The 12,711-nt window shown below is 39.8% G+C and overlaps 1 protein-coding gene across 1 annotated transcript in view; it reads left to right on the forward strand.

The window, feature by feature from the left end:
* LOC110302412 (sodium/hydrogen exchanger 9) overlaps nucleotides 1-12,711 on the forward strand; it is a 208,703-nt gene that overhangs the window by 28,908 nt on the left and 167,084 nt on the right. Inside the window, exon 3 of the mRNA XM_029481981.1 lies at nucleotides 6,632-6,785. Within this exon, the coding sequence (XP_029337841.1) occupies nucleotides 6,632-6,785 (154 nt within the window). The remainder of the gene's footprint in view (nucleotides 1-6,631; nucleotides 6,786-12,711) is intronic.

The raw sequence follows: 12,711 nt of genomic DNA on the forward strand, positions 1-12,711 counted from the left end.
CACACACACACACACACACACACACACACACACAAACACACACACAACTACTGGGTCCAATTAGTATTGCCTCTGTTTGCATATGCTTAGGCCTGACCCCTTAGGATTGGGGTCTCATCCCTGTTCCTTATTTCTTCATCAGCCACTGAGTGCCTATAGCTCACCATCTAGGAATGNGGCCTTTTGGAATTTTCCTCCATTCATGTTGGTTGGCATGATAACTTGATGAGAGAGGCTTATTGCTGAGAGTTCATGGCAACACCCCTATCATATGCTGAAGGATCTCGTGGCCATCATCTGGGCCAAGATCTCTAGGCTCTTAGAATCTTTCTGTCCCTTCCTCTGAGATGTTCCCTGAGACTTAAGTGTAGAGGTGAAGTTATTTATACACCACTTGGGTCTAGCATGCCACAGTCAACCTACAGTTTGACCAGTTGCATAGTTATCTGAGTAGTCTCTGGTCCAAAAAGAAGTTTCCTCAAGGAGATGCAAGAGCTGTGCCTATCTACGGGTATAAGGATGAGTATTTTGAAGCATTTAGAAAACAACTCTGTTACTTTAGTAATCTGATAGTAATTGGTTCTCCTCTAGGGCCTATGACATAGGTTTGTGACTAGATTTACAGTATCCAGCATAAAATCCCTCTAATTTTCTGGGTGGTGTCCCCAGGACTTGGGTACTATCTTCATATTCTAAAAAGTAATTGAGAACAATTTTGATAGTCTCTATTGCTTGGAGGAGTCTCTTGAACCCCTCTAGACAACAACTTGAAGGTAAATATTCCTTGCTCAGTACTGAGTTTTTTGTTAGATAGACCATGGCTCCTTGGGGCAATATTATCTCATCACGTAGGGTGACTCCATTAAAACCATATGCATGCAGGGACTGGAGAGATGTCTCTGGTTATTAATACTAGTGGCTCTTCCAGAGGACCTATTTCCAATTCCTAATTCCCAGCACCCACACGGGGGCTCACAACTGTCTGTAAATCCAGTTCCAGGATATCCGAATAACTGGTGCTCTTTCCTGTNCTCTACAGGTGCCAGGCATGCATGTGAATGCAGACATACATATGGGCAAAATATCCCTACATAGAGAGTAAAAGTAAATACAACAATTAATTTTAGAAGTAAATGTAAATAAAACAATTAATTTAAATGTATGTATGTATGTATGTATGTATGTATGTATGTATATCCACGCCCTTGTATGTGTGTGGTGGTTACTTGGAGAGATCTTTGTAGTCAGCCATATCATTTCAGAGTTCATAGGCACAGCACCCCTACCATATGCTAAAGACAGGCTCTCACAACAGTCATCTGGGACCCTAGGCTCTTACAATCTTTTATTTCATTTTATGTGCATGTGTGTGTATGTGTGTGTGCAGATCTATGTGTGTGTGTGTGTGTGTGTGTGTGTGTGTGTGTGAGCAAGCTTATAAAATGATTATTCCCATAACATCCTTAGTGTTATTTTCCCTCCTCCCTCTCTCTGCATACTGTAAGACAGTCATGTTTGTAGAACTAAGTGCCTTAGAGAGGATGAACCTTCCTATCTGCACTCTCACTGTGTGTTTTGGCTAAAGCTAGGCATATAATGGGTGCTCAGGAAATATTTACAGTTTTGCATTACAGCTTTGCACCTTAAATAAGAGTGCCTAAAGAGATATTTATATTCCTGTGGTTTAAATGTAGCTATATATATCTGACCTGGANCCATTTGCAGCACCTTTGCAAATGTGTAATTGATTAAATGCTTCACTCTTGCTCTTTAAAGATAAACAGGAAACTGCACATTTTCTGCAGCAGGGGTCCTTGCTGGAAATCTTTCTTTGGCTCAATAGTGTTCTATTGTTATGAGCAGAACATCAATATAATTAACATAAGAAGCCCTTAGAGGCCAATTTTAAATGAAACCACATTTAATTGTAGGTATTTCCTTTATTCCCCAAGATGATGATAACTTTGCAGTTGGACATGTAACATGTGTCAAAATCCCTACAAAGTCAATCTTTTCAAAGCAAAATTATAGAGTCAACAAGTTCCCAGAAGTCCAGAATTACTTTGACAACTTGACTGAAACAAAAAGGAGAAGAAAAGTAAACCAAGGGGTCCAAGTACCCAGAAAATAAAATCAAATTCAAGTTTTGATGTGCTCTAAGTTTCCCTTTGTGGAAGCAAAACTGTATATATATTTTGGAAGTAATGTTTTGCTACAATGAAAATCCAAAGATCGATATCAATTTTTTTTTAACGTCTTAGTATTTTGCCAGTAGCCNGAATGATTTTTTTCTATTCTAAAATCCTCCATGGCATAAATCCATGGTGTTAAGAAGATAGAATCAGCAGGCCCAGAACTCCATATAGGAGGCAATCGATATATGTGCATTAATCAAAGCAATGAGTGGCCATTGACTAGGCATGTGCTCAGGCTCTGGTTGTGTGAGGAAGAACTTGCAGAGTCACAAGGGACAAGCAGATCAGGACAGCACTTCATCCTCTCTGGGGTTCTGAGTCAGCTTCTCTTTGTCCACTCCACAAGCTCAGCACCCGCAACAACTTGCTCTCAGTGTTGCCAAACCATCTCACTTACCTGTGGTAAGTGCCACGTGGAATGTCTCTCCTCCAAACACCCTCACCTCTGAACTTCCCTGGATGCCCATTCATTCTTAGCCATCCCTTTCCAACGTCTTAAATTTTGACATAATAGATATTTCCCAACCTACCATGTGGTCATTGCTATGCTTTTCTGGTTCCCCACCCCCAAGACACCCGTACATTGCCTTGCCTGTGGGTATAGGTTTTAATATGACTTCATCTATTAAAGTTTCATATAGACTGACATGAAGTCAGACTACCAGATATGTTTTCATATATGTGTGTTTGAAAGTACTGGGGATCTGGAGGGGTTTTGTTTCATTTTATTTTGTTTCTTGAGATAGGGTCTTACTGTGGCAACCCATACTGGCTTCATGTTTGATGCCCTCCTGCTGTAGCCTCCAGAATTCCAGGGTTACCAGTACACACCATCCAACCTGCCACTATTTTGACTCATATTTAAATTAAGGGCTACTTACTTGCAATTTGCTTAGGAGGATAGCTATGCCAGTTTGGCATACTAATAGTACATTATTAAACATCTTTAGGAGGGTTACTGATTGTTTACTACTTTGACCTTGGTATCTAATATGGGTGACCTTGCAGTAAGCCAGATACAGAATGCTTTAATTTGTATTCTATTTTCTACTATTTTTTTTATGAAAACTCAAGAAACCTAGCAAATAGTAATCGATGTTCAGCATTTCAAACTTCTACCTCATAACGGACCATGCTGCTTGANTGACATCTATAGCAAGCTTGGGGTGGGCGGGGAAATGAAAGGGTCACACTCTCTCTCCAGGTTTGCACTTCGAATAAACAACCTTGACCTATAAATCCTGTCCTCAGATAATGGGAGTCTGTTCCCTTGCCTTCCCATTCACTAATGACACTGTTTGTGTATCCTGGAGAGAACATTATTCAAACTGTCCCACCTTGTCCCCAGCTGAGTGTGTGAGCAAGAACACCTGTGGTGGGGGCGCCTTGNGGAGCACAGCCATCCTAGCACTCAGAACCTCCGATAGAAAGGATCATTTTTATTAATGTCTACTTCAAATGTTATCTCCCTTCTCCTCGGGCCATTTCCTTGTCTACACGGAGTTTCAGAATAATTTCCTTCTTCCATTACACTGTTCCTTGGAGGTATTTTATAATCAGAGTGCATATTCTTCTCTTTCTAAGGCTTTTTTTTTGTTTCAGGCAAAATGTGTTCAATCTCCCTGGCTTAATCCTCTGTCTCCCCTGTCTCCCCTGTCACACCACTTGTCTCTTGTACATTCTCAACATGGACAGAACAAAGAAGCATTATAATCTAAGTTCTGGGGCNTAGGATAGCTATAATGTTCCTCATCCTACCTGTATCTGCTTCTTTTAAAAAAATCATCTGAAATGTATGATAATGATTTGGAATCCTAAACCTGTTATAAAATGTTGTCTGTCCCTCCTCTGGCACAACCAGGGCCACTGCAGTCTTGATACCACAGCACCTGTGACTACTTCCAGGCTCATTAACACTATCTCACAGACAGAGAAAAGCCTGGAGAGTCATCAGACCCTCGCCTAAGATGCTGGCTATTTACTCCTGCACNCATGCAGCTGCACGAGAGTCCTACCTCCACTGAGCATCTCTGGAGTGCTAAAGAACATAACACAGGGGATAGAAGGTTGGTTGAGGGGGGAACTCCATGTCTGTACCTCCTTTTCAGTAATGTAGCTGTTGAGGGCTCACTCATGTTTCTGGATAGAATTCCAGTTAAACTGGTTGGTTCATCAAGCTGGTCTTGATGGGATTATCTCTCTGGTCTGCTGTCGATGCTCTATCTGGGGGAAAAAAAGGCATTTGGTCACATCTCCCCTGGCAAAGTGACAGAGTAGATCCCCAGGACTACGGAAGAGATAAAACTGGACCACTGAAATGAGATGCATCTGACTTCAACCTTCTTATATAAACAGCAGAGTCACTGCCTCTGANTTAGGCTTGCCGCCATCATCAACCATTCTCTTCCTCCTCCANGGTCTGATAAGAACCACAGGGCTCAGCAAATCTCCAGTCACCTGAGAACCCCTCCTCCTCCCCATCAAACTCTGGGTCTCTGTTTTTATTAATATCATCAACTTATTTGAAGTCCTGGCCTTTCATTTTGTAACACCTCTTGTGTTTAGTACAGATTCATAAATATGCAATGGACATTTATCATATTTTACCATAAAACAAAAGGTAAAACAATTTTTAAAAAGTGGGTTCCAATAGGTTAGTTTCCTTCAAAATGTTTGTGAGAGTATGCAATCAGCCTAGAATGTTTTAATTATAACGGTTAATTAGTTATTAAATTTCTATGGTCCTGATTTTCTTTGTTATCAGACACATTTGATTTAGAAAAGAAAGTGTTCCAGGAAGGAATTTTTTTGGTAGATAAATACAATGTAAATCTAAAGTTTTATGAAAAACAAAAAAACAAGAAAAATGGAAAGCTCTGGTTTTGAAAACAAAAAGTAAGTTTGAAAAAAATTGCTATACCTAATATAAAGGCCCACTCTGAACTTGCAACAATCAGGCCAGTGTGCTACATGAATTGACANGGATAAATGCAATAAATGGAGAACTCAGAAACAGACGCACACAATGCAGGGAGCTGATTCTGGACAGAGGTTAAAAACAAAATAGGAAAAGCAGTTGATGGGAAAAGTAGATGTCACCAGTGCAAAAGATAATCACAACCCAAGCCTCTCGCTTGATATGAAAACTGCCTTAAGAGATGCTTGTGGACTTCAATGTNAAAGTTATAGATGATAATCTTTGGGAGCTGGGTTTATGCAAAGAGTCCTTAGAGTTGACTCCAAAAACACAATTCACTTGAAAACTGACAAGTTTAATTTCATCAAACCTAAAAAGATTGTTCTCCAAAACCTCAAAGATGAGACAAAGAAGCTGCAAGTTAGAAGGCAATATTTTTAAAACACTGCATCTGATAAAGGCCTGCTATGGGCCATGTATAAAGAGCTCAGCACACGGCAATTGGAAATTCCAACAGTACAATTAAAAAGGAGGAAAAATACAAGAGCTGTTTCATGTAGCAAAGTGTGCAGATAACAGTGTAACAAATTAAAAGTATTCAGTGCTTTTAGCCATTAGGAAAAGAAAATTCAAACTGTAGCAAATTACCATTCCATACCTATCACAATGGTTTGAACTAAAAAAAGTAACACCACCAAATATGTCAAGGATGTGGGAAATTTAGATGATTTTTATGTTGCTAGTTGGAATGTAAAAATGGTAATTTCTTTAAAAATGAAACATGCAGATACTATACCACTCTGATCATATTTGGGAGCATTACCTCAGAGAAAGAAAAATATGTTCACACAAAAACCTATATGCCAATTTAAACAGCCTTGATTTAATCTCTAGTAACTGGGAAACTGTAGGTGTCCTTCAACTAAGCAACCAAGCCATGGGATAGCCATACCATGGATTAAGGCTCAAGGATGGAGATGAAAGACCACTGATCCAGTCAACAAACTTAATATCTGGAAATTTGTGCTGGATAGACACAGTGACAAATTGTTCCACAGGGTCCATTGCTTCATNACATGNGGACATTAAAACAACTGTAAATGACAAAGTTGTGGAAATGGAGAACAGACTACTGGTGACTATNAGTTAAGGGGTGTGTGTGTGTGTGTGTGTGTGTGTGTGTGTGTGTGTGTGTAGCTATCCAGTGAGATTAAAAAAGAGCAGCTAGTGAGACTCCTGTTTGATTGGAGGGTATGTTCTATGTCTTAGCTATGCAGATAGGAATCAATATTCTGGCTAAGATGTCATGCTGTTTCGTTGCAAGATGTTATCATTGGCAGAGACTAAGGAAAAGTATTTCTGCATATTATTTGTCAGAATTCCATGTGAATCTACAATCATCTCTGAATAAAAATATTAGCTAATAAAGAAGTTATATTAGCAGGTTGTAAAGATAAATATAGTAGAAGAGAATGAGTTCGTCTCGATATTCAGTCCCCGCTCTGGGTTTCTCTGGAAGGTTTGCGAGGTGCCATTGCCTTCGCCCTGGCCATCCGCAACACGGAATCTCAGCCCAAACAGATGATGTTCACCACCACACTGCTCCTTGTGTTCTTCACTGTCTGGGTGTTTGGAGGAGGAACGACCCCCATGCTGACGTGGCTTCAGATCAGGTNCGTGACCCTACTAACACAATCCTTGAGAAGCATGACTGGCCTGCTAAACTTCTAATAAAGCTGACTTCCTTGAGAGTACAGTGGTAGATTTGAACCCCATCTGTCCCCAGTGTCCAAGTTCCAAGTGACCTTCCGTCTCAGGTGAAGCAATATGACCTACCGCACACTGAGCTGATTTTTCCAATAGGCTTAGAATGTTTTCTCTTTCCAAGCTGTCCTACAAGTAGATTTATTCACCTGTGACTTTATCCATTCAACAGTATTAAAGTACAGTGTGTTACACTATGAGCCTTAAAAAAATAAGATACAACTCTTGTCCTCAAGATAGCTACATTCTAGTTAAGGTTGTTAAAAGAAAAAGCAGCAAAACTAACAAGAAAGCAGATTTGCTTTGCTTTTTACTCCTGGCACTGGGTCTTAAAATAGGGGAAAAAAGGCTTAACACACATTTGGTGAGAGAGCCATATGTTTTTCAAAGGGGATGCTGTAGATAGAAGCTATATACTTTCTCACAGAAAAGGAAGCCAAGGTTCCAGTCAGAACCCATCTAATAAGCAGCGCCTGCAGCTGGACACTACACATCTAGATCGTAGGGGTAACAGACAATTTGGTAAAAGCTGGTGCCAGTTTGGAAAATGGATAAATCTATTATAAAGTGTTTTTGTCTTTATTTAAATGTTTCTGTGACCCANGTCCTCATTTTAAGGTAATGGATTAAGCAAACATTTCATTTCTCACACACGTACATCATAATGATTCTCTCCAGTTCCCACTCGTTCTCTAGGACAAACTCATGCCCAATAGGAAAAGATCCCTCTAACTACACAGGGTTTCCAAGAAGATGCTTATTAACAGGGACTATGATTTCAGTACCTTTGTATGACATGTCCATTATAACAAGGATGAATAAATTATTCATGAAAACTTAAGTGACTATAACTATAAATACAAATGCTTTTGTTAAGCATTTGCAAGAATTTTCTACCCATTTGGCAAAGAAAAAGCAGAAGCAGGCCTCACATATTTAGTATAAGTAGGCTTATGTGTAAAGTAGGCCAAGTAGCTGTGTATTAAACCAAATTTCAGGGTAGAAGAGCTTGTGGACTACTATGGGTATTACTGAGCACACAAAAGTGCTTTGACTAAAGGTGAACAGTGAGCACTTTGAAATGCTTGTTGAATTATTTCCTAGCCACATAAATGTGGTCTGCAATTTCTTTCACAGTGGTGGCTCCTGGAGGGTTNCTATGGATGGTCACACATACTGCATTAAACTCTCAAGAGTTGGAGCCCCCGTGAATCGTTAGTAACACAGTGCTGTGTTCAGGTTTCTGGAAAATAAAATTCAGTAGGTTGGATCCCTGCATGGAAAAATGAGGCCTAGAAGGCAGAGCTTAGAGGAAGAGAATTCCCACAGAACTATCAAATACACTATCAAGGTATTCTGTGGAGGGCATAAGAGGTGTCCAATTTTCCTTCAAATAATCAAACATAATTTATTTTCTATGATTTCTTTTCTTACTCTCAAGTTATCCCCAAATTGGTAGCATATTTGGTTTGTAGCCAGCTCTTCTTCAGTGCTTTCCAGCGGCATCAGCTAACTTCCCGTGAATGTCATAACTTACATGATCTCTGATGCCGAGTCGGCTGGGAAGAAAGAGGTATAATGGTGGATCCTCAGATGGACTAGGGCAAGGCTCCAGACAGCAAGACAAAGATGCTAAAGAAAAAGTGAGCTATCAACACAGTATCCAGAATGAGGCACTCAGAGGCCAACTTTCCTAGAGCCCAGCTTCCAAAGGGCCCAGGTGACTCAGTACCAGATCTGGCCACTCTCCAGGAAGGGGAGGAGTATGGCTAGGACCAGGACAGATTTAGAGAAAGGAAGTACCAGGGGTTCCATTACATGGTAAGGCCGGTGTTCTCGGCTGAAAACCTGTAACCAGGGCAGAAACCCCTGAAAGCCTTCCTAAGAACATCAAAAGGAGAATACTGAAGGACATAGAAGTGAAGATGTTTGGGAAGTTAGCTCAGCCAGATGGATTCAAGTCTAAAAGAATGGTTAAAGGCCAGGATGGTAAAAGAGTCATATACAGACAGAAGATGTCGATTGGCTTCAACTGTGCTATATGATCTTATCATGGGCTCTGCTCTCCTTTCCTGGTTGGTGATAGTGTTAAAGAAGTCATCAGGTCCATCTCAGCTTCTGAATGCACAGTTGCCCATCTCCTACACACAGCTAGCAGGGCCTGCTTACCTACAGGGCAAGCCATGTTTGCCAACATTCCTATCTGACTCTTTCCATAGAGCAACAGCATGTGAGTAAGTTGCAACTTTGATAAAAAGACAAAAGTGTGGAAGGCTGTGGGAGAGAATGCAAATGTGACCTCACATGAAGCCCACATTCTTGCTGGAATATGATTTGTTAACCTATTTTACAAGGTCTGCCCTTTCTCGATTTCTTCTCTTAAACTATTTGNAAAGTGCTTGGATTCGTTTTTCTTTTTAATCACTATAGGATTTTTTTTCACTCAATTACAAACTACCACAGTAAGAGGTAAGGAAAATGTTTTCTGTCAGGTAACACTTCACACTTCGTAGCAATGTATCGGTTTCTCTTTGATAAACCTGACTCAAACAGCAACGGTCATGCCGTAGAGACCTGCCGTAGAGACCTAAAGATCGCTACCTCTGAGACAAGCTCTTAAGTGATCCTAGCAATGGTGCAAAGNTCTCATCTTAAAGAAACTTAATTTCTNTTTTTAAAACATTAATAGTAAAAAATATACTTAATGTGGCACTTTTAATTAAATAGAGTGAAATTTATTTGAAATAAATTGAGTGTTTCTTTTTAATTTTTAAAGGAAATGGATTCCTCCCATGTTGTTTGGGAGGTTTAGATGTAAGGAGAAGAATTGCTTCTTGATGAGAGTCCAACTCTTCCCTCCTATGATGTACACCATCACCAGAGTGAGGGAACCCAGTGGAAAGTTTCCAAGGACCCTCGGCGGGTAGGCAGGAAACAGGAGAGATGAAAGGNCCCAGGCTTTGCCACACAGGGGCCAGTAAAGCATCACATAAACACCAAAGCCCAAGTGCCCAGCTCTGTGGAAGTGGCACCATATAATTAAGTCTGGGATGCTAATGCCATTCCTGGTTTAGGGTTGGGCATCTGCCTTCTCATGAACTTACACTAAACCACAGCTGGAGTCATAGCCTTGCAAGTGCAGTGCAGAACTTGCCTCCCAGACAACACTAGAAACCACCCTGGCAAAATGACAATGACCTCTAATCGTAGCCATCTTTGACTGAATAACCATTGCGTGTTGGATATTAGATCATAAAATCCAGGCATGGAACCTCTCTGTCTCTGTCTCTAACCTATAAAATAAAGGTGAGGATGGTAGCTACCTCTCAGCATGGGGAAAAATTGGCACTGTGACATCACCTTGGGGCTGCAGATCCACTGAGCTTAAAGGGAAGGCGCATACTTCCAAACAGTGCACTCTGTTCCCACCTGCATGAAGAGAGCTCATTCGGTATGCCTACAATCTACCTTGATTGATAGATCCTCTGTNGGGAAAAGAGGTATAGTTTCATAACAAGGCAAGATTGTTAAAAGCAAGCTCAGAACGTCCCTGTCTACAGGAAAAACTGGGCAGGCTCACTTTTGTAGCAGGGATTCTTCATGCAGTTTTTCTTTAACCTGCAAGGGTTAAAGTTCAACAAGGCCAACCCTGCCTGGTCTTCCTCAGCTACAACCTAGAATTAGAGAAATTACAGGAATCTATTACCATTCCCCATTCAAGCCAAGCCATCCCACCCTCTCTTCCTCAGATCAAGGAAACAAAATGATTGGCCCTAGCCTGTGTCCATTGCAGGGCAAGTAACTTTTAGATAATTTGACTCATCCAGTGTTGGCATTTTAGCTATATTTAAAATATATTTAAAATTGATTCTTAGGTTTTGGCCCAAAGCCGTGTACAAATGCTTTCTTTATCACTTTTGCCCACTGGCTACGAAGTTCTGTGATAACAATTGTCATTAGAATGTACACAGAGATAGAGTGCTGCCCTTAGTACATACATACCCATATATATATATATATATATNTATATATATATATATATATGCTAACATACAGAATTTCCTATATTACTGAAGTAAGGAAACACCAATTTAATACAGTGGAGAAATGCTTATAATAAGTTCTCTTAATATTTATCTATTTGGTTTCCTCCCTAGCACCAATGTTCCCAAGCATGCTAACAATTTCCTTCACAGGAAGATTAATGCATTAAATATTGTGTGTGTGTGTGTGTGTGTGTGTGTGTTGATATTCATACAGAGAAACTTTGAAAGTGTGAGTCCTTCCCTGCCTTAATCTCTTTAAAGTGTGGACTAAAAGCTCTAAATTCACCTTTGCAGGTCTTCATTTTTCTTATCTATAAAATGAGGGTAATAACAAGAACACCTCTTTAGAGTTTATGAGCATTAGGTATGAAGTATACAAAGAATTTAAAGCATGTAACAAGTTCCCAACAAGCATGCCTGTAAACTCAAACTTCTTAGCCACATACTTACTGCTTATTGTGAAATACACAAACACAGTAATATTAATTAAATACATTTGTGAAAGCTTGCTTTCATGGAGAACAGAAAGAAGTGGTCTCTGGAGAGTTTACTTCATTTTGTCCTGTAACTAGACTCATCAATTTTAGAGACAACCACTACTTATGCATTCAAGATGATAAATCTCATTAAAATCCCCACAAAACTATTACAGTTATCCAACAGCCCAAAAGGAGTCTTTCTGGGATATGCTTCAATTCCCATCTTCAGATAATAATCCTTGCTTGTGAATTTTTCAAATATCCAACCTATGCCATTTCATCAATTTATATTTTATGTTTATNTCTTGTATTGATTTTTAAACTANCTTATACATTTTATATCAAGTTATTTCAATCAACAGACCTGAGAAATATGTCGTCTCCTGAGACACGGACAACTAGTTCATTTGNTGAAATAGAATCATACTTTCTGTTTCTCACCCACTACTCCCTTCTAGAAAGGATTTTTAACTTTCTGTAGATTCTTCTACAATGACTTCTAAATCTATGTATTTATTGCTAACATCAATCTAATTTGACATATTAATTATAGATGTTGGATAACTAGAGCAATCTACTGCTGACCTAAAAGAAAGGCATGTTTATAACCAATGTTATGAGTTAGCTGCTCCTAAATCTGTTCACCATCTGGGTGCTTTACTGTGCTGTGCTTATATATACATCATCTTTCCAGTTCCAGAGATACATTTTTCACCTCCACAGCCTCCAGTCACCCTCCCCAATCCCGTTCTTATTTATTTTCTCTTAACACCAGCATCACCCATGCATTAGTACTGTTTACCAAAACAACCATAATCTGCTCTGTGGAAGGGAATGTGTTTGGCTGTTAGCACCACCCAGAACAGTTGCCTTCTTTTAAGTAACAGACATATATTTAGGTGAAATATGAAGTTTAGCAAAAGTGATTTAAGTGCAGTGTGTGGAATTTGTTACTCCCGGGTGAAGAGGAACCCCCAGTCCTGGCTGAAACAGAGCATTCATCCTTATCCCCCATGTCTCCCAGTAACCCAAAGCCCTTGACCCAATGCAAGTAGCAATTGTGTGACAATTCTAAAAGCAAATGGTAGGAAGCATCCTAGAAGCCCATTAATGGAAGAACAGATAATGAAAACACGATGCAATTTTATTCTACCATAAGAATGAAATCTTGGCTTTTGTAGGAATTTACATGGAAGTGGAGGAAAAAAATTCAGAAGTAGAATAAATATCACATTTTGTGTCTCATATGCAAATTTGTGAGTATGAGTGTGTGTGTCTGTGTGTGTGTGTGTGTGTGTGTGTGTGTGTGT

This window comes from Mus caroli, chromosome 9 (assembly GCF_900094665.2).
Source record: "Mus caroli chromosome 9, CAROLI_EIJ_v1.1, whole genome shotgun sequence".
Taxonomy (NCBI): Eukaryota; Metazoa; Chordata; class Mammalia; order Rodentia; family Muridae; genus Mus; species Mus caroli.